The following is a 23,655-nucleotide window of genomic DNA, read 5'->3' on the forward strand; positions in this document are numbered from 1 at the left end:
GAATACGGCTACCGAAAAGAGAGTGGCACTATTTGTTCACCGTGCATATAAATATGGCGCAAGTAAATGTAGAAGACCTCTTATCCCTTAGTCCTTTACCCTTCTACCCAACTAAGTAACAGAACGTGAAGCCTCACCCCACGATACCGCGTGCGGTGTAGTATGGCCTGTTTGGCTTTAGAATAGCATTGAGACCTTGTGCGAATTAATAGCTGAATTGTCAGAGTTTGGCACCGTATTTCTATTAAGTAATAATAGTCTATTATGTATGGTGCATCGTGCGGTTAGAGTTCTAAAGTGAGCAGCATCCCCGTCGCTTCCTCGTGTTATCTAGAGTCTTAACCAGGTTGGGCAGACCACACGTGGTGCTTTCATCCGAGGAGTTCTAGGCGAGGACCGAGTGGACCTGTACATTGGATTACCTACCCGACGACTGCTGAGCCCTATGCGGCATGGAATATATATTTGCTTTGGTACTTTGATTTGTGGAGCGGATAATCGCCAACACCGGTGAGTGTTGGATTTACCCCGAGAGGAGTCAAGGTGAGACGGCGCTCAGACCAGACTGAGGTCGCCTCGCTTCTTCTTCATTGTGGACCTACAGCTACAGCTACAGCTACAGCCTACAAGAGAGCCAAGGTGTATTCATCTGTGGATCAAGATTCTACTGCACTGTCTTCTGTACTTGAAGTCTCCCTAGACATCGTTGACCAGACGGGATACTGCCGACGGCTCTCCTACCCCCCCTACCGGCTTACAACCGGGAGGACCCCTACAGTATATCCAGCTATAATCATTAAGTGTGCCATCGTTATAATTCCCTAAGAGCCAGGTTGTATACTTGCTTCCTGCGTAACCAGAGATTGGACATTCAGTGTTGATTTGCCTACGAGTACTCATTTGCCTTACAAGTGCATTCAAATCATAAATGTAATAGTAACTATTATATGTACCTTTTGCTATATATTAAATATTTGATTATTACCTTTGTGTGGACCCGATTTCATTGTGGGAAAGTGTTCATCATATTTAGATATCGTGTACTGTATGGCCAGTAGTTAAAGTACATAAAGCGGTAGTGGTTTAATGATACCATACTTATCAATACAGTCAGGGAATTGTACCCCTCAGTTACAATCACCAAGTTACCATTTCTCAAAAAATATAAATAAATACAGAAGATAAGCAGTGGAAATTTATAGCTCAATGCGAGGTCTGCTGCTGCTGGCTAATAATACTGTCGTGGGGAGATCTTTGACAAGGCAACACGCATGTCATCCTCAAGGCTCAACTTGGCCCTATATTTTGTTTTCAGAGCTGTCATGGATGAAAAGCCAGCTTCACACAGATATGTGGTGCTGAATGGTATCAACACCTTAACTGCTGCATCATGAGATACTTGGTACTCAGCTCCACACTCAGACCAACATGTTTCCAGGGGCACTTCACTGAAACCAGCTCTCCAGGTGGTATCAGATGAGATTTCAATTAGTTCTTCCAAGAGTTTGGATGGAGATGTGTCAGGAAGCTTTGTCTCAATGTTGTCTGTAAAGGGGTTCTTTATCCAGAGTAACTTGGTGATCCCTTTCTGTGTTTTATTAAATAATGATTTTCAGGGTGCCAGGGTGGTGCACGGCCGTCCAGGGTTCGACTCCCGGACCCGGCGACCTTTGCTGAATTTCTTCCCCCATATCTCTCTCCCATCCTTCCTCTCTGCCGGACTTGTCCAATAAACAAATGAAAAGGCTACCAAAACATATTAAAAAAAAATATGATTTTCAGTTTTTGAGAAATGGTCAAACTTATCCAAATGTGGTATTTTCATGGACAACAGTGCAGCTGCAACAGATAGCACTTTAGTGATAATTTTCTTTAATCATATAAAAAAAAAATATATATATATATATATATATTTTTTTTTTTGAAATCTCAAGGCACCCCTGGCAGCTCTCTGAGGCACCCCTGTTGAGAACCGCTGAACTATAGGGTCCTACCCGTTAGCCAAGGGCCGGTGAGTCTAGGGTCTGACCCATTAGCCAAGGGCCGGTGAGTCTAGGGTCTGACCCATTAGCCAAGGGCTAGCGAGTCTAGGGTCTGACCCGTTAGCCAAGGGCTAGGCTAGGGAGTCTAGGGTCCGACCTGTTAGCCAGGGGCTAGTGAGTCTAGGGTCTGACCCGTTAGCCAAGGGCTAGTGAGTGTTCTCCCAAATCACATCTATACTAAAAACCTGGCTTGGAGCAGCACATCGACTATTTACTGAAATCAGATGACCCCCACCAAAAACAAAAGTATATTTAAGTATATATTCTGAAAGTATACTTTGTATGTATTTGGAAAATATAGTAAAGGTGTGTTAAATAGAAACCACTTGAGTTGTACTTAGTGTGTTAAAAGTTGTATTTCAGATGTACATATATAAAATTGTTTACTTTTGCTGTATTTTTTATTACTTTCACTTACCAAAATAGTAAATTTGTACAGCTTTTACTGGTCACGCAGGACCAACAGAGGAGAGGGCGAACGGGAGGAGATGTGGGGAAGACATGCGACAAATATCGCCGGGAGCGGGGAGCGAGCCCGGGACGGCCGCGTAGGTGCGCGAGGCACTATGGTATGCGCCACGAGGGCGCCCCAATAGTACACTTTTAATACATTTACTAAAGTACAAATTAGGTTTGGTAAACATCTCCTACTTACTTACTTACGTACATACTTAAGATTACACTTAAAGCGTATGAATGACTATCATACTAAACATGTGCTTTGAAAAAACACAAGAAGTACCAAAAATACATTACAACAAGTAAAGGTACATGGGTAGAACCATACTTTCAACACACTTAACTTACTATAAATATACTTTCAGTATGAAGAATTATAACCATTTTTGACTTGGGATACAATTCTTCTATTCACAATTCAACACTTTCATTAGTAAACCAGGGCAAAAGCAGACGTCTAAAGGCCTTGTCACAAACAGACGACATGGGCAGGTTTGCTAAATCATATTCAAATTGGCAATACATATAAAATGTTGTTTTGCATAAAAAAAAATTTTTTTAAATAAAATCATTCATGGAAAACAAATACTAAACACTGAATCACTTACCACTGCAGCGATGTCCAGTTTATAGTTTTTGGGATTACCAGCATCTTTCATTTCCAGTGTCACTTTGGCTAAAGCAACTGATGCACTGAGGTAGAAGAAGGCAGCCACGCCATGGAATGCAAAGTCCTGGGGAAATACATATTATTATTAAAGGTGCGATAGATAATATTCAGCCACCAGAGGTTGCACTAGAGAAGCATGTCATTCATCCAATCAGGTGCATTCTACAATGGAAAATGGGAAGTAGGGAGGGGATACATGCAACATGTAAACAACAACATTCATTTTGGACCCTGTAAAACTTTAATAAATGATAAATAAATTATCATTAATTATATCATTTATCATCGATAAATCAATTATTTTTGTGGTGGAAAAGCAATAATTTTATTCCACACCTTTCTAAAGAGCTCTGTGGATGTATATATATATTTTTATTCTCTTACACACACATAACATTTTTGCATAGTTGTGAGTTATTAGGGCTGTCCTCAACTAAAGAACTCATTGGGTCTCATTCTCCAATGGACTTAAGACAAAAAATTTGCTCTTAGGGCCATTTAAGACATCTTAGATTTTGGGATTCCCCAACTGTGTTAAACATCTGTTTTATTCATTAATTATTCATTTGAAAGAATGCAGGTTATAGCTATATAAAATGACAAATGTCTGTCCCAATGGGATATATTGCATGTTGGCTATAACCTGCATTCTTTCAAATGTATAATTAATCAATAAAACAGATATTTAACACGGTTGGGGAATCCCAAAATCTAAGATGTGTTAAGTCCGTTGGAGAATGAGACCCAATGGGTCTCATTCCCCAATATTTTCCAAAGAGTTCTTTTGGAAGACTTATCTTGGAACCGACTGAGACAGAATCAATGACAAGTTCACTCTGAGTCCTCAACACGCTGGTAATATGTCTTAAGTGTCTCAAAAGTTCGCACCTGTGATATCTGCGTTGGGGAATGGCACCATGTCTCAGACGCGAATGCGTGTTCCCGTCTAAGTCATTTGCATACAAAACAACGCCTCCAGAGCTCCTTATAAGGCAACTAATGATGCAGCCGTGTGAAAATGGACCCGGAAGCGTTTTGCGACCCATCGAAATTAGATTTGATTAATTGTATTATCATCATATATAGTACAGCTCGGGCACCTGCCGCAGCGGCGTGCGCGCGCACACACACACACACGCGCGCGCAGTATTGAATGAACGCAGTATAGGCTTATTATTCCATTAATGACTTGTTTCATTATGATTTAGTAGATACTATATATATGCTCTGCCCTACGTACAGTATAAGTACAGACTGTACTTATACTGTACGTAGGGCAGAGCATATATATAGTATCTACTAAATCCTAATGAAACAAGTATAAGCCTATATACTGTTCATTCATTAGACACGTAGGCTATACTGGCGCACACAAGACTTATGGAATATTAATGCAGTCTATTTCCACACGATTAGCTTCAGTTCTTATTTATTTATTTATCCACTGTCATTTCAGTGTTGGTGTATAGGCTATAGGGCTGACCCCTATTAGTCGTTTAGTCGACTAATCGGTCGAAAGGAGCCGTAGTCGACTACGATAAGAAATTACGCATTTGATGTCGGAAAAATAAATAATATGGATTCATCTGATCACACGGCAGCTGCTTAACCATATCTGAACCAGCTATTTTGGACAAATGTATAATTACTTTAATTACTCAGATATTCAAACACAATTATGCAATTATTGTGAAATGATTGGAAATAATAATAATTGAATGCCTTCTGTGGAATTTGTATTTCTTATTTGTTACACATCTGTTTTAATGATTAATTATATACATTTGAAAGAATGCAGGTCAACATGCAATGTATCCCATTGATTGGTATACAATGGGACAGACCTTTGTTTGATTGATTGATTGAAAACTTTATTAACAGATTGCAGAATGGGTACAGTACAGTACAGCTCAATTACATAAGGGGATGCAGACCAGAGAAAGAATTTCGTCTTGTTTACATCAGGGTCCCCCATTTTTAATTCATCATAACATATATGACACACACGACACAGATAGACAGTACTGCTACATCTATACATTTATGACATACCAGATTTGCAAATACAGTAGGCTACTGTTTGTGATACAAAAAGAGTCCAGAAAAGAGAGTACATTTGACGTAGAAACTGTTGGAGGAGGTTGGGTAGGAGGGGTGGGTGGGGGATAGACTTACACTGTACAAGCAAAACTGTACATTGGAATATTGACAAAACCATACTTGGTCATTTACTGTACATTGGAGGGGGTTGATATAGCTATAAACCTGCATTCCTTCGAATATATCATTAATCAATTAAACTTATATTGAAATACACTATATAGCCTATATATACACCAACACTGAAATGACAGTGGATAAATAAATAAGAACTAAAGCTAAACGTGGAAATAGACTGCATTAATATTCCATAACAAGTCTTGTGTGCGACTACGAATGAACAGTAGCCTATAGGCTTAATTATGGAATAATAAGCCATACTGCGTTCATTCATTACGCCCGCCGTAGGCTATATATATTATATGTCATTCATTCATTCATATACAGTACTGCGCGCGCGCGTGCGTGTGTGTGTGTGTGTGTGCGCGCGCGCTGCGGCAGGTGTGTACCGCGAGCTGTATATGATGCCAATACATTAATCTAATCTAGTTTTGATGGGCGCAAGCGTGATTACGAAACCTAGCCGCATTTCTCGGAGACGCTCTCTGATTGGCACTGACTGACGCTAGGTTTCGTAATCACGCGGCTCGCAAGACTTGCAAAGCACTTCCGCCATTTCATTTCACACAGCTGCGTCACCAGTTGCCTTATAAGGAGCTATGGAGGCGTTGATTTGTATGCAAATGAGCTGAACGGGAACGCGCTTTTGAGTTTAAGACAGAATGCCATTCTCCAAGCAGATATCAGATAATAATAATAATAATCGCTGGATATACACTGTATACGGTAAAATATTATTATAGACTTTTTTTTTGTCTTGTTTCTGTACTTGCATGTAATTTTAACCACCTTGACTGTTAGTTTCATTATGCATTATGTGTTGAGTACTGACTTTTAATAATTTCTGTTTTGCAATAATAAAAAAAAAAAAAAAAAAAAAAAAATATCAGATAATATAATTTGTGCGACCTTTTCAGCCACTTAAGACATATTACCAGCACGTTCAGGACTCAGAGTGTACTTGTCATAGATTATGTCTCAGTGGTTCCAAGATAAGTCTTCCAGAATATATCTTTGAGAATTTTTCGAGAATGAGACCCAATGACAAGTTCACTCTGAGTCCTCAACGCGCTGGGAACATGTCTTAATGACTCAAACTTGTCTCAGCTGAGATGCCGCGATGAGGAATTTCACCGCTCTGAAACATGAACGCGCGTTTCCGTCCGAAGCTCCTTATAAGGCAGCCAATACGGAAGTGTGCAGATGAAATCGCAAAAAGTTAATAGTTAGACACACCTGTCCAGCTCATTAGAATGCAACTGACGATGCAGCCGTGTGAAAATGGTTGCCGATAGGAGGCGTTTTGCAACCGATCAAAATTAGATTAGGTTAATTGTATTGTCATCATATACGTAGTAGAGCTTGTGGTGCGTGCGCGCGCACACACACACACACACACACACATACACACACACGCAGTACTGTATAGCCTACGCGCGTAATGAATGAACGCAGTATAGGCTTATATTATTCTAATCATTACTTGTTTTGTTAGGAGAGCAGCAAATATACTGCACTGCCCGCCCCGTAGACATAGTACAGTCCACCATGCAGTCCGCTGGTACGCCCGACTCTGACGGCCTTATGTGTATACTGTACTTACTGTACGTAGGTAGGGCAGACCATAGTATCTACTAAATCCTAATGAAACAAGTCATTAGAATAATATAAGCCTATATACTGTTCATTCATTAGACACGTATAGGCTATACTGGCGCACACAAGACTTATGGAATATTAATGCAGTCTATTTCCACGCGATTAGCTTTAGTTCTTATTTATTTATTTATTTATCCACTGTCATTTCAGTGTTGGTGTATATGCTATATAGTGTATTTCAATATAAGTTTAATTGATTAAAGATATATTCGAAGGAATGCAGGTTTATAGCTATATCAAACAAAGGTCTGTCCCATTGTATACCAATCAATGGGATATATTGCATGTTGACCTGCATTATTTCAAATGTATAATTAATCATTAAAACAGATATGTAACAAATAAGAAATACAAATTCCACAGAAGGCATTAAATAATAATTATTTTCAATCATTTCATAATAATTGCATAATTGTGTTTGAATATCTGAGTAATTAAAGTAATTATACATTTATATGTACATAATATGTCTTAAATGGGCAGAAATCTGCCTAAGAGGAAATTTTTTGTCGTAAATCCGTTCGGGAATGAGACCCACTGTCCTGGATGTTTTTTAGCAGTCAATGTTGAAGAGGGAATATAGACCTATCCACGGAATCTAAATCTAAGCGCTCTGTACGTGGTAGCTGGTAGGTATGTTGTAATGACACCAAATAAAAAAACTGAGAAATGTGAGGCTCTCTAATTTGACATACCGTTGAAAGCTAGTCTGTATCACAAATGACTCCCTTTTTATTTAATATTTAGTTAGACATGTCTTGAGTTGTGTGTCTTGAGGTGTTTGAGGGCTCAACAAATTGTGTTTTACCACATGCAGTCATGCAGAAGGATCTCTTTAAATCTTGCGAGAGGTGAGATTTTTGTTTCCCAGGGAACACACTTCAGTGTGAAAAAAGGATTAAACAAATCGATAAAATGTCTAAGACCCGGCGGCCGGGTAGCGCAACGGACTTAAGCGTCTGTGTCATAATCACAGCAAGAGCGTTCTTCACTCCTCCTCATTCCCCCCTCACATTCACCACACGCCCTCCTCACTCCTCTTCATCCTCCCTTCCATCCACCACGGAAGCCTCATGCCCATATATGGTCAGCACCCCTTCACCCCCTGTCACTCAACTCAGCTGCACCTCATCCCCTGATTCGCACGCTGCCAGGCACCTCACTCCTCACAGCTGTATCCCATCCCCTGTTGATGAAGACCCTACTTCTACCGGACGACGCTGACCAGAAGTTGTCGTGGTGTTAGTATCATTACCTAGGTACGACGCCTCAGTCCGAAGACCTGCTAGACATCCCTGTGTGATTATTCCCTGTTCTAACTTTCCTCTCTTGTGCCCAGGACCTCCGTGCCAGCGTGCCCCTGTCTGGACCCCCTGGAGCTTACCAAGGAGTTCCTGCTCACTCTATCGACACGGACCCGTGTCTTCCGTCCGCAGTAGCACTGGAGTGCACCTGCTCCCATTACCCCAAGAACATTTCCAATTCATATCTGTTGTACATTTCTGGATGTAACTCTTGCCTACTTGGGAATACTATTAAACAACCTGAAACGCTCCATTCTCTCTTCTCCTGTGTTCAGCGATTGGGCTCTACTTAAAACGTTAGGTTATGGCTATAACCAAGTTCTGTGAGTATTGGTGACGCTCGGTGTTACAAAGGATCAGATTAACCCGAATATATATATTTATTGATTGATATATATTGCATAGTATTTGTATATCGTTTGATATCCCTTGTATATTCCTTGTACATATACACGGAATATCCCTTTAGCCTATTACAGACCATAATATTTCATTCTCCTATTGGACAGCGGTCCACAGGTGCCGGGGCCGTGCCTCCAGAGTCAGGTTCAAAGCCACCGTCAAGACATGTCTGTACATGCCCGGCCTTGCCCAGGGATACGAGACAGAAATGAGGTTGGCACTAGATTGTTCGCCGTGCATATAAATATGGCGCAGGTGAATACAGAAGTAGAGTTACCCAATAAGTTGAAGCCTCACCCACGATACTCCGTGCGGTGAAGTATGGCCTGTTTGGCCCCAAAATAGAGCATTGAGACCGCGTGCGAATTAATAACTGAATTGTCAGAGTTTGGCGCTATACCGTCGAGTGCGACATATTTCTATTAAGTCAGTAATAGTCTATTTGTGTATAGTGTATCGTGCGGCTAAAGTTCTACAGTGACCAGCATCACCAACGCTTCCTCGTATCAGCTAGAGTGCTTATCCAGGCTGGGCTGCTTTCATGGCGCTTTCACCCGAGGAGACCTAGACGAGAACCGTGTGGACATGTACACTGGATTAATCTACCCGACGACTGCATAGCCCTTTGCGGCTGGATTATATTTGTTTTGGTCCTGTGATTTATGGAGCGGAGAATCGCCGACGCCTACACGTGTTGGATTTACCCTGTGAGGAGACCAGTCGAGTCTGCGCCTCAGAGAGCCTGAGGCCGGCTAGCTTTCTTCACTGTGGAGCTACAGTCTACGGAGAACAGCTGTATTCGTCTGTGGATCAAGAGACTATTGCACTGTCTCCTGTACTTGGAGTCTCCTTAGTCATCGTTGACCAGACTCTCTACTACCGACAGATCCTCTACCCCTGCTGGCTTACAACCGGGGGGACCCTTCCAGTATCTCCCGCTATATATTACTAGTGTACCATAGATATAATTCCCTAAGATTCAGGTTGTATAATTACCTCCTGCGTAACCAGAGAATGGACATTCATTATTGTTATTATTATCTATTCCCTACCTGTGGAACAAATTACCTGCCATCATCAGGGGCGCCTGCTCTGTCGAAGCTTTTAAATCCCTGCTTAAGACTCATCTTTTCTCTCTCTCCTTCAACCTACCTTGATCTCACCTGGTCGGGGACTGACCTTTAGATTAATCTGTGTAGTTTAGTTATGGTACAGGGTACTACATGGTACCACTGGGTAGTTTACTATAGGGTAGTTTAGTTAGGGTACAGGGTACTACATGGTACCACAGAGTACTACATGGTACTGCATGGCATTACAGGGTACTACATGGCTTACATAGCTCTACATGGCACTACATGGAACTACATGGCACTACGGGGTACTACATGGTACCACAAGGCACCACAGGGTACTACATGGCACTACAGGGTACTACAGGATACTATGGGGTACTACATGGCACTATGGGGTACTATAGGGTACTACATGGCACTACGGGGTACTACATGGCACTACAGGGTACTACATGTCTGCTCCTTTGCAGCACCACAAACATGGGAACTCTCTAACTCTCCCCCCCCCCCCCCCCCCCCCCCCCCCCCCCCCCCCCCCCCCCCCCCCCCTCCCTCCCCCTTCTCTCTGGGTACCCGTCTCCTGGCGCTGACTAAGGTGATGGATGCCTCGGGGTCTTGGCCAAGCTTGTAGTGACTGCTCTACATGCACCTCCGAGGCCTTGGATCAGTTATTCTCCGCCGTCTGTCCGTGGTCCTGTCAACTGATTAACAGACTGTTAACAGATTAACAGTCAACGCGGTTTCATTGCTGGGTTAAGTACTTCTATTCTATTCACATAATACGCTTACTTCATATATCTACTCCATTCACATATATGCCTACCACTTGTATCTATTGCTATGTCCGCCTACTACAATCTCATGAGCTGTCTAACGCCTGTCCCGTCTCCCTGTCTTCCTATGACTTGCTGTCCTGGAGTGTTGTCCGGAGTGTTGGACGTCCCGTGACGAAGGCCGGGAGATTGCGACCCCCTCTGCGTGCCCCCCTGTCTCCGGAGGTCTCGTAGTGGTGACCGGAGTGCCGGATGTCCCGCGATGATGTCGGGGAGTTCGCGACCCTCTCTGCGCCACCCCCTATCTCCCTGTCTCCGGCTGTCCCTGAGCAACGACCGGAGTGTTGAATGTCCCGTGACTAAGACGGGGAGGACGTGACCCTCTCTGCGCCGCCCCTGTGCCTCAAATAGATCCGCTATCAACTCTATCTTTAATCTTTCAAAATGTTCAGTTGCTATCGCTATTAGCTCTATCTTTAATTTTTCAAAATGTACAGTTGCTATTGCATGCACTCATCTGTGTTTCACTACACACATGAGTGCATGCTTACCAACTGTCCGTCTGCAACACTACTATCACCAACATCTAAGAAGGGAGATCCCCCCTTGAACGGCCCTTCTAAGGTTTCTCTCCTCCACACTGCCTGTGGAGCTTTTTTCCCTATTGTTAGGTTTTAGTGAGTTTTTCCTTACCTTCGCGTGGGGTATGTCTGGGAGTGCTTGCATTCTTTCATTTATTTGCATTCATCTAAAAAAATTTTGGACCCTATGGTGTTCTTGTTCTGTTCTTGACTTATTGTTATGTTGTCTTCTTGACTTGTTTAAAGAAGACCTGTACGGCCCATGGGGACATTAACGTGTGTTGTCGGGCCCTATAAATAAATTTGATTTGATTTGATTTGATTTGCCTACGCACATTCCTTTGCCTTATAAGCGCATCCAAAGTAAAATACAGAGAAGTATATTATGTACCTTTTGCTGCAATAAATACTTGATTACACCTTTGTGTGGAACCGATTCATTGTGGGAAGTGTTCATCATATTTATATATCATGTACTGTATGGCCAGTAATTAAAGTACATAAAGCGGTAGTGGTTTAATGATACCATACTTATCAATACAGTCAGGGAATTGTACCCCTCAGTTACAATTGGTCCTTCGAGCCGGAGGGTAACTAGTGTAATATTAATATAGTGGTATTAATATTGACATGGCCTATGATGAACACTCCACAAAACGGTTCTCCTAAAGTAGATCGCCCGCAGCGTAGACGGCAGACACCTCAGTACTTAGAGGATTACGTTGCCAATATACTACCTAGCTTTCTACAGACGGTAAACGCGGAAAAAGTAGATAGTAAAATTATGTCCGACCCTATCGACCAGGCTACCCCGCCAATAGAGGCCCTAGTGGGTTCTAACGTAACTGACCAAGCTCACGGTAGGGACCAGGAGGGACCCGACATGACTTTACCCCCCGCCAAGACCGAAGAAGTAGTCCCCGGAGAGCTCCAGGATAAAGACAGCCCTCCAGGGATGGAACTCTACCCGCTACAAGAAGAGGAGAGCACCCCGGAGATGGATCTCCAGGACTCGCCACAGGAGAACAGATCTCCAACGAGTACTGCCAGGAGCGGATCACCTCAACCAGCGTCTTCCCCCAGCGAGGCGGACAAGATGCTGGCACAGGCATTCCTCGCCAGCCTAGCAGCCTCAACAGAGCGCGATCGACTCCAAGCACAGACGCTTAGTGAGCGCGAACATTCTTCCATGGAAAGAGAACGCCTTCAGGCGCAGCAACGGAGCGACGAAGATCGTATACGTCTAGAGATTAGACGCCTTCAGACGGAAGAGAATATGGTAAGGGACCGGGCCGAAGCCCAGCGCGCCGCCGCCGAAGCCCAGCGCGCCGCTGCCGGTGCCCAAAGAGAAGCAGAGCGCGACCTCGCTCTCACCAAGCGCGAAGCCGAGCGCGACCGATTACAAGCGCAGATAATGGAGCAGCTGATCACCAGGGCAACACCCCCTCCCTCCGCACGGGGTTCCAGGGCCTCGTCAAGACAAGGGTCAAGGGCACCCTCCCCTACCCGATCAAGCGACCCTGAGCCCGACCACCAGAGAGAGCCTATACCCCCCTCCGAACTCCTTCCCCGACCGGTCCACGCGAGACCCAGCTACAAGGAAGAAACGGTCTACACCGCGGAGAGGCTAAATAGACGACTACAGGATCTAGAGGACCTGCCAGAGGAAGAAGAAGAGGGAGAGGAGGAGAGTCAAGCCCGACAGCAGCACAGTACTCCACAGGACCAGGAGGTCCAGTACAGCCCAGGCTCTACCCCCGCGGCTCTGCGCTACAGACCCCCGACTCAATTCACGGGTGAGCTTGACGCACGACCAGCCCAGAGGAACAGCACCTGGATACGCGGGCCATGGTTCCCAGCAGGTACCAGCCCACCAAGAGGCGTAAGAGGAGACTCGCCTAGGAGGCCTCTCTTCCAACGCTCACCGATGTGCCAGCCATCCATGGCATCATACATTGGCACACCGACGTTTCCGGACTTCACCCACGAGAACAGAGCACAGTACACGGAGCTACGAATGTGCTTAGAGACAATGATGTCCGATGTAGCTGATGAACCGTACAAGTATGCTATCCTACTGAAGCACCTCAAGGTGCCCCGAGCGCACAATATAGCGCTGGCCTATGCCACCTCTACTACCCCATACACAGCGGCTCTAGCAGCACTCGACCAAAGATATGGACGCATATGGGACTACGTAATACAAGAGATAAGGCATATTGACCGCCTACCCCCAGCCACAGACAATCGCTCACTAGATGACCTGTCTATCAAGGTACAATCCCTGGTAGGGATGCTGGGGGCGCAAAGAGAAAAGGGTATGCACGAACTGTACGCGAACTCTAATGTCGAGAGGATTTTAGAGAAGCTTCCGCCCGCCCGACAAGAGCGCTTCAGGCGGCAAAGAGACCACCGTGATCCTAACGGTCCCGAGCCATCCCTCCTAGACCTAGCCGACTTCCTGGCGAGAGAAGTCAACAGCCTACGGTTGGATACGTTCATGCGGAGCACCCCAAGCTCCAGAGAGGGACCTAGGAGAGCAAACGATGGCCGAAGATTGGTGACCGTCATGCACCAATCAGAATCAGTACCGAGCAGCAAGAACCACAGTACCCCCTCGATGAAAGAGAAGTGGAAGATGGTGTGCCCGTACTGCGAAAAGGAACACTGGTTGTCACAATGTGACACGTTCAAGAAGATGACCGCCGACAAGGTGAGTCAATGGATAAAGTCCAACCGACGCTGTTACCGATGTGCGCACAGTCACATGGCAGCCGATTGCCGCTTAAAGAATAGGTGTAATCGGTGTGACGGAGCCCACCTAGATGTCCTACACGACAGTAACAGAAGAAAGCCTGCACCCTCAAGCAGCACAAAGGCAAGTGTTATGTACATTGACCCCGCCAGCAGCGGGGGCGCCCGGGTGCTCTTAAAGGTGGTCCGCGTAACACTGAGTTACCAAGATAAGGTCATGGACACTTACGCCGTCCTTGACGACGGGTCAGAGAAGACCCTTCTCCTCGCGTCCGCTGCGGCCCAGCTGGGGCTGCGGGGGAGCGAAAACCAGATGACGATTCGGACAATAAGAAGAGATCTAAAGACGATAAAGGGCGAGAATGTCTCCTTCACTATCGCAGCAAGCGGGCAGCCAGAGAGACGGTATAGGATTACTAACGCTTTCACCAGCCAAGAAATAGGCCTGTCGCAGTACACCTACCCCATCGCCAAGCTGATGGATAAATATGTGCACCTGCGTCAACTACCTATACCGCTCATAGACGGTGCCACCCCGACCCTGCTGATAGGCTCCGACCATGCAGACCTCATCGTCCCGATACACCGGGTCCACACAGGGCCCAGAGGCTGTCCTGCAGCAGTCGAGACCCGCCTAGGATGGACATTACAAGGCCCCCTCGCTAAGTCTCTTAACCGAACAGCAGCCACTAACTGCCTCCACTCCAGAGTGACAGAAGAAGACACCACCCTCCTACAGCATGTCGAGAGGCTATGGACACTAGAGACAATGCCCTTTAAGAACGAAAAGAAAGACATTCCTTCCAAGGAAGACATTTACGCTATAGCCCTCCTCGAGCAGGGGACAAAGAGAGTCAAAGTCAACGGAGTGATGAGATACGCAACTCCACTCCTGAGGCGAGAGGGTATGCCTACCTTCCACGCCCCAAAAGAAGCGACGGAGCGGTATCTATTGAACACAGAGCGGCGCCTAGCCAGAGACCCCGCTCAAGAGACGGTGTACCGCGCTGAGATTAACAAGCTAATCACAGCGGGACACATAAAGAAAATTGACATTAAAGAGGCCGATCAGACGACCGAATCATGGTACGTGCCGCACCACAAAGTCCACCACAACGGCAAGGATCGTATTGTGTTCAACTGCAGCTACCAGATCGGATCACAAAATCTGAATAAAGAGCTCTTGCCCGGCCAACACTCGGCCCCTCTCTACTAGGCGTGTTACTACGTTTCCGCCAAGACAAGGTGGCCATCAGCGGCGACATCAAAGGGATGTTCCTGCAGGTGAGACTAGTGGAGGAGGACAAGCCCCTGCTGCGGTTCCTATGGAGAGAGAGGATCGGGGATGAGCAACCAGCCATCTATCAATGGGAAGTCCTCCCTTTCGGAACCACATGCAGCCCATGCTGTGCTACGTTTGCACTGCAAAAACACGTCGCAGAGGACCCAGCAGCTGATGAAGAGGTCCGACAAAGTGTAGGAAATAGTTTCTACGTGGACAACTGTCTGCAAAGCGTCTCGACGCCAGAAGAAGCCGAGGCCCTTCTACTCAAGCTCCGCGCCTCCCTGATCAAAGGCGGCTTTGATCTCAGGCAGTGGGCCAGCAGCGACCCGCAAGTATTGCGCAGCCTCTCCCCCGAGGACAAGGCAGCAAGCAGCGAGACCTGGATGGCGACCATCCCAGGAGAAGCCCAAGAAATGACATTAGGACTAGTCTGGCGCTTCAAAACAGACTCGCTCCATTATAAACACACACCCCTGCCCAAGGAGCAGGGAAGGTCGACTGCACTACCGACCACCAGACGGAGTGTATACAGAACACTCGCCAGACAATATGACCCGTTGGGATGTATTCTACCTTACACCACCAGGGCAAAGATGATTGTAGGAGCGTTATGGGACAGGGACCAGGGCTGGGACGACCCCATACCCGAACACCTTGCATCCACATGGAGAGAGTGGGAGACGGAACTCAGCTCACTCCCAGGTGTCAACATACGCCGCAGCTACTTCCCACCCACAGTGAGGCCGGAGACGTGCCAGATGGACCTGCACGTCTTCAGCGACGCCTCCGAAGTAGCCTATGGTTCGGTGGCCTACTTGCGTGCCCGAGAGGAGGGAGGAGAAATACATACTGCTTTCATCCTGGCTCGCTCAAGAATAGCCCCACGAAAGCAACAATCTATCCCGCGTCTAGAGCTCTGCGCAGCCCTAGCAGGAGCGCAACTCGCCACGTTAATCCAACGTGAACTCACCATTCCGGTGCAAAGAACAATCTTGTGGTCAGACTCCACGACAGTACTCACATGGATCCGGTCTGATTCGTGCAGATACAAGGTCTTCGTGGGAGTCAGAGTCACAGAGATTCAAGATTTAACAGAAGTAGCAAGCTGGAGGTATGTGGACACAAAACACAACCCAGCTGACGTCATCACCCGGGGAATGTCCCTGGATGACCTCACCCGTCACAACCTATACAGTGACGGGCCAGAGTTCCTCAAGCTCCCGGAAGAAGAGTGGCCTACACCCACCCCACGGGAAGCGAGTAAAGAGGAGGCCGAAAACAAGAAATCTATGTTCTGTGGATTGAACACACTCGTCTCCACAGACCCCGACATAGACGATTGCCTCACCCTAGAGAGTGCGCAGCTAAAGACATTCCTGTGGCACCACCCAGAGGTTCAGCTCACTACTGACATTACAGCAGCTGACTACGAAGAAGCAGAACTTCTTCTACTACAACGAGCCCAGAGAGACTCGTTCCCCGATGAGCTAGACTGTCTACAGGGAGCAAAGCCCGTCCCATCAGACAGCAGACTGCTCCACCTAGCCCCCGAGAGCGACGCCCATGGTCTCATCAGAGTGGGTGGTCGTCTGCGGAGAGCTCCAGACTTACCGGATGACGTCAAGTACCCGATAGTCTTAAACAGCCGACACAAGGTCACAGAGCTGACCATAAAGAAATACGACGAGGATGTGCATCACGCCGGGGCAGAGAGAGTCTTCGCGGAGATCAGACGTCGTTATTGGATACTGCAAGGGAGAGAAGCAGTGCGGCGCTTCCAGCGAACCTGTCTAGACTGTCGTAAGTGGCGAGCGCAGCCCAGTATACCCCGGATGGCTGACCTACCTCCCAGTCGCCTCCGACTCGGCGACAAGCCTTTTCACTCCACCGGTATGGACTGTTTCGGCCCGCTGTATATAAAGAAAGGAAGAGGAACCGAGAAGCGGTGGGGTATTGTATTCAAATGCATGACCACCCGAGCGATGCATATAGAACTCCTTCCAACCATGAGCACAGACTCATTCCTTATGGCCTTCCGAAGATTCACATCGCGGAAAGGCAAACCGTCTATATTATTGTCTGATCACGGGACAAACTTCAAAGGCGGAGAAAGAGAGCTGAGAGAGAGCTTCCAAGCTATGGGCCCAGAACTTAAGACCCACCTCGCTCCATCCCAGATTGACTTCCAGTTTAATCCCCCGAACGCACCTCACTTCGGTGGAACTTGGGAACGAGAAGTACGTTCAATAAAGACAGCCCTGTACGCCGTGCTTGGGGCCCAGACCGTGGCGGAAGAAGTCCTAATGACAGTCCTCACGGAGATCGAGGGAGTATTGAACTCAAAGCCCCTCGGTTACGTCTCAAGTGATGTAGCAGATGTCGACCCAGTCACCCCCAACACACTCTTGATGGAGCGGCTGGACCCCGCGCTACCACAGACAATGTACAGGCCTGAAGAAGCGAACGGCCGAAGAATGTGGAGGTACAGTCAAGTATTGGCTGACAAGTTTTGGAACAGCTTCCTACTCCACTATCTACCGTCTCTACAGACCCGCCAGAAATGGGTGAAAGAGAGAGACAATTTGACAGAAGGAACAGTCGTCATGATTATCGACCAGTCACTACCCCGAGCTATGTGGCCGGCTGGCCGCGTAAGCAAAGTGATCACCGGTGCCGACGGAAAGGTCCGAGCAGCCGAAGTGCTCGTCCAAGGACGGATCTACACCTGACCCGTGGCGAGGCTAATAGAACTGCCAAGGCTCCCCGATACTATCGATGACGACCATGACCCCATGACTTTGTGAACTGCCCGACCCCTCACAACAGACATTGAGTAGTGGACAGTGCGGTTGATCTGTCTCTGCTTAGCTAATTAGGTGGGACTAATTAGGAGGCGGCTGTTACAAAGGATCAGATTAAACCGAATATATATATTTATTGATTGATATATATTGCATAGTATTTGTATATCGTTTGATATCCCTTGTATATTCCTTGTACATATACACGGAATATCCCTTTAGCCTATTACAGACCATAATATTTCATTCTCCTATTGGACAGCGGTCCACAGGCGCCGGGGCCGTGCCTCCAGAGTCAGGTTCAAAGCCACCGTCAAGACATGTCTGTACATGCCCGGCCTTGCGCAGGGATACGAGACAGAAATGAGGTTGGCACTAGATTGTTCGCCGTGCATATAAATATGGCGCAGGTGAATACAGAAGTAGAGTTACCCAATAAGTTGAAGCCTCACCCACGATACTCCGTGCGGTGAAGTATGGCCTGTTTGGCCCCAAAATAGAGCATTGAGACCCCGTGCGAATTAATAACTGAATTGTCAGAGTTTGGCGCTATACCGTCGAGTGCGACATATTTCTATTAAGTCAGTAATAGACTATTTGTGTATAGTGTATCGTGCGGCTAAAGTTCTACAGTGACCAGCATCACCAACGCTTCCTCGTATCAGCTAGAGTGCTTATCCAGGCTGGGCTGCTTTCATGGCGCTTTCACCCGAGGAGACCTAGACGAGAACCGTGTGGACATGTACACTGGATTAATCTACCCGACGACTGCATAGCCCTTTGCGGCTGGATTATATTTGTTTTGGTCCTATGATTTATGGAGCGGAGAATCGCCGACGCCTACACGTGTTGGATTTACCCTGTGAGGAGACCAGTCGAGTCTGCGCCTCAGAGAGCCTGAGGCCGGCTAGCTTTCTTCACTGTGGAGCTACAGTCTACGGAGAACAGCTGTATTCGTCTGTGGATCAAGAGACTATTGCACCGTCTCCTGTACTTGGAGTCTCCTTAGTCATCGTTGACCAGACTCTCTACTACCGACAGATCCTCTACCCCTGCTGGCTTACAACCGGGGGGACCCTTCCAGTATCTCCCGCTATATATTACTAGTGTACCATAGATATAATTCCCTAAGATTCAGGTTGTATAATTACCTCCTGCGTAACCAGAGAATGGACATTCATTATTGATTTGCCTACGCACATTCCTTTGCCTTATAAGCGCATCCAAAGTAAAATACAGAGAAGTATATTATGTACCTTTTGCTGCAATAAATACTTGATTACACCTTTGTGTGGAACCGATTCATTGTGGGAAGTGTTCATCATATTTATATATCATGTACTGTATGGCCAGTAATTAAAGTACATAAAGCGGTAGTGGTTTAATGATACCATACTTATCAATACAGTCAGGGAATTGTACCCCTCAGTTACACTCGGCGTCACTACTGCACTGTACCTCGCTCGTGCACGCGCACTGAATAAAAAATTCCACAATGTACCTTTACATCCCAACATCCGTCTGGCCACACCCCTATCAGCTTACCTACATAAGCAGAGGTGGGGCCACATACTCGCCTCCTTCCCAAGCTTTCACCACAAGGTGAGATCAAGGGCAGCAGCGGCGTCTGACCCCGAGCGTCACCAATACTCACAGAACTTGGTTATAGCCATAACCTAACGTTCTGTATCGTATGGCTCCGCTCGGCGTCACTACTGCACAAGGGAGGCCGAGCGAGAGCCATCGGCCGACAAATGTACCCCGCTGAGGCCCCCCACAACCATCAGATCAGGGAGGACCGAGCCCCCCCGATCCCCCCTAATGGAGGGCACCCCCCCTATTGGAGGATCACGGGAGGGCGACGGATCTGACCGTGCGAAGAGGCACTCAAGCAACTCAACGCACAGGGTGAGCAGACCGTGGCCTGACCCCACGACTACACACACGCACAACCCGCATGCCACCCGGGAACGAACGGAAGGAACAACCTCGTTACTGCCCCCAGAATCACGGGGTCAAGAGCAAACCCAACCCTGTGGCAAGGCCGTAGCAGCGGAGCGTGAAGGAAGACCCAGACCCACTGAAGGGACTGGATCCCCTGGAAAACGGGGGCCCGGAGAGGTCAATGACGCCAGGCATCAAGACCCCACCAGGCGGTCACTTAGTGACACCGCCCCCCACATCGCCAGCGTATTCGGATAAGGCCCCTCCAAGAGTGGGCCCTTTCCCCAATAGCACACCGCCTGGCACACTGACCCTGCAGAACAGGCAGTCAGCATGGCCGTAAGCACACAAAAAAGGTTAACCAACGGAAGCAGGCAGCGCACCGGGGAAACCAGGCAACAGGATGTAACCTGAGCCTGGAGCACTGCGGACGAGACAGGCACCAAAGGAGTTAGCTGAGAACAGCCCCCCCGGCCGAAGGGGCGTATGCTGGCGTTGTTGCATGACCAAGCCTCCATTAAAAAAAAACCACCCAGAGGGGTTGAGGCAGAGAAGGCTGACATGATTGGCAGACGTCATGAACGTGCAGGGGCACACTCAACCGGGTAACCCGGGAGTTGACACTGCTCCAACACAAGGGCGTGAGACCCCTCTACCTATGTTCAGATCTATTCCGTTAATATCCCCCAGATATGAACGAGAATTCATCGAGACAACTGTGGTATAATATATTGTCCTCATGTAAATATACTCCCCTCCCCTGTGTCCCCCTTACCTGTGCCCCCCCCCCTCTCTGTGGAATAAGACATTCCCCTCCCCTTTCTCCCCAAACCTGTACCCCCCCCCCCCCATCTGACCTATCAAATGGGACCACACCCCCCCCCCCCTGTTACCTATATAGATCTCCTCCCGAGATCTATCCAGGGCTTCTCACCTGGGTCATTTCAGCTGATCACCTGGGGGAAGCCCTCAGCCATTCTCTCTATGTACTATTCCAGGGGTGGCCAACCCGCGGCTCGCGAGCCGCATGTGGCTCTTTGCCCGGCAATGTGCGGCTCTTCAAACAATTGGCAAAAAAATAAAAATAAAAATAAAATTATATAACTTTTTTTTCTTTTTCTTTTTTTAATACTTTTTTTCATTCCATAAGTAAGTTTATCTCTCTCTCTATTTATTTGCTGTGTATTACTTCCCGCCAATATTTAGTTTATTGCAGATTTGTCATTTGTTCATGTGTTAATTGTTTTATTTGAATGATGTGGTGATGTCACTTCCATAATACAACCTGTAGGGGAGCGCGCCGCGTTGCACCTCGCTCATTTGCAAACTTGGACACCTTCATCCAACAACAGCTTCATTAGTTCATATCGCCCATTTACAGGTAAGAATGAGGTTGATATGGTTATGGACATAATTTGATGTATATATGCTCAAATGAACATGCCAATGTTAAATATCTCTGAAGAGTAGTTTCCCAACGGAGTTGCACTTCCGCGTTCGGTTTGCGCCTGTGTTGCGTAAACCCCAGCGTTAAACCTCTCTTCATTCTTCCTGACATTACTGCATGACTGATCGCTACAATACGTTCACTACCACCGATTGGACAAGTAATGTTATGCAGCTGAGAGCGAACGTTTTTTCGCGGAGCAATATAGGGAAGATGCAAACTGTTCTGATTGATTGAAAACTTTATTAACAGATTGCAGAATGGGTACAATATAGTACGGCTCGACACAAACGATTGTTAAGGGGATGCAGACCAGAGAAATACTTTCTTGTTTTGTTCTTGTCTTGTTTACATCAGGGTCCCTGATGGGGGACCCTGATGTAAACAAGACAAACGTCTTTCTCTGGTCTGCATCCCCTTAACAATTGTGTGTATTGAGCCGTACTGTATTAATTTGTACCCATTCTGCAATCTGTTAAATAAAGTTTTCATTCATTCATTCCCCCATTTTCAATTCATCATTCTGTTCTCAACCATAATTTATTAGTCAATAAACCTTAGATCAGCCTACATCAGACATTCAACTCTGTCAACATCCACAACTTCTTTTGTTAGTATAAAAAGTATAAAAAATGTTTTGTTGTTCGTATAAAAACATCTAAGTAGGTGCATTGTGGCGCATTGTCAATTTATTAGTTAATGACAAGCGGCCACAATGCCTTCTCCAACTAATGTTATTTACTTAAATTGTTCCTGTTAATGAATAATTAACATAAGTAGCATGGTAATAATACGTAGGCTATTGATCAATGAATGTATTGATACATTAATTTATATTACAAATGATACACAAGTAGAATTAGTTATTTCCTCATTGTCCTTGCTGTCTGCCATCGCCTCAAAATAGGATTGAGGTGATATTTAGCCAGGCGAGTGTGTTGGACTTATAGTAAGTAAAGGAGCAGTGCACATATTTTCAGCATTGTCCCACCTTGTCCACTTCATTCTTTCATATCTCTCCTTTAAAGGAACATCGCACAACCAATGAATGTCTGGGAAGAAATGCACAGAGAAAAGAAAATATGGAGACGAAAACAGGACATTTTTACCGGCGTGGGAGAGTCAATATTTCTTTGTCGACCGTAATGGTAAGCCATTCTGTCTGATATGCTAGATGACATTGGGACATTACAAGGCATCAAATCTCCAGCGCCACTTCACCACAACACATGCTAACATTGACAAGGAATACCCAAAAGATAGTGAACTTCGCCAGCACAAGTTAAATAACTTGAAAAGTCAGACACAGAAAGAGAACCAGCTGTTCCGTTCATTTAACAAGCAGGTGGAGACAGTGACGCTTGCCTCTTATCAAGTGGCATTGAACATTGCTCGTGCTAAAAAGCCATACAGCGAAGGAGAGTTTGTGAAAAAATGCATCACTGAGGTTGTGGAAATTTTGGCTCCAGAAAATGTCAAACTGAAAAAGATGGTGTCAGATGTACAACTGTCACGCCACACAGTTGAACACAGGATATCAGACATAAACCATGCCATTGTAACAGAATTACATTCTGATCTTCAGAAATGTGAATATTTCAGTGTCGCATTGGATGAGTCTTGTGACATACAAGACAAGCCACAGTTGGCCATATTTGCACGGTCTGTTTCAGAAGATTGTGTGATCAAAGAAGAACTCCTGGATATTCAGCCACTGAAGGACAGGACCCGTGGCATTGATGTGAAACAAACCATGACTGATGTGTTTGCTAAAGCAAATCTGCCAATCCAGAGACTGACAGCAATAGCCACGGATGGAGCTCCCTCTATGATCGGAGCTGTGAACGGGCTTGTGGGGCTCTGTAAAGCCGACGACACTTTTCCAGACTTTTGGAATTTCCACTGCATTATTCATCGGGAGCAGCTTGTGTCTAAAACGCTGAATTTAGAGCACGTGATGAAGCCTGTGATGGAAATTGTCAACTATATCCGGACACATGCTCTTAACCACAGGCAATTCAAAAACCTGATTGCTGAACTTGACCAAGGCCTTCCCGGGGACCTGCCGCTTCACTGCACTGTGAGGTGGCTTTCAAGAGGTAAAGTGCTGTCTCGCTTCCTTGAGCTCTTGGATCCTGTGAAGCTGTTCATGGAGGAGAAGAACAAGGACTATCCACAGTTGTCAGACCCCCAGTGGATTATGGATTTGTCTTTTTTAGTCGACATGCTGAGTCATCT

General features: G+C 46.4%; 1 protein-coding gene across 1 annotated transcript in view; it reads right to left on the bottom strand.

The window, feature by feature from the left end:
- The window catches only part of LOC311232669 (myelin and lymphocyte protein-like), a 102,969-nt gene that overhangs the window by 3,140 nt on the left and 76,174 nt on the right, over nucleotides 1-23,655 (bottom strand). The window contains exon 3 of the mRNA XM_084319537.1: nucleotides 3,110-3,235. Coding sequence (XP_084175663.1) covers nucleotides 3,110-3,235 — 126 coding nt within the window. The remainder of the gene's footprint in view (nucleotides 1-3,109; nucleotides 3,236-23,655) is intronic.

Source organism: Notolepis coatsorum, assembly GCF_963971535.1.
Source record: "Notolepis coatsorum genome assembly, chromosome: 7".
In the NCBI taxonomy this organism is placed as follows: Eukaryota; Metazoa; Chordata; class Actinopteri; order Aulopiformes; family Paralepididae; genus Notolepis; species Notolepis coatsorum.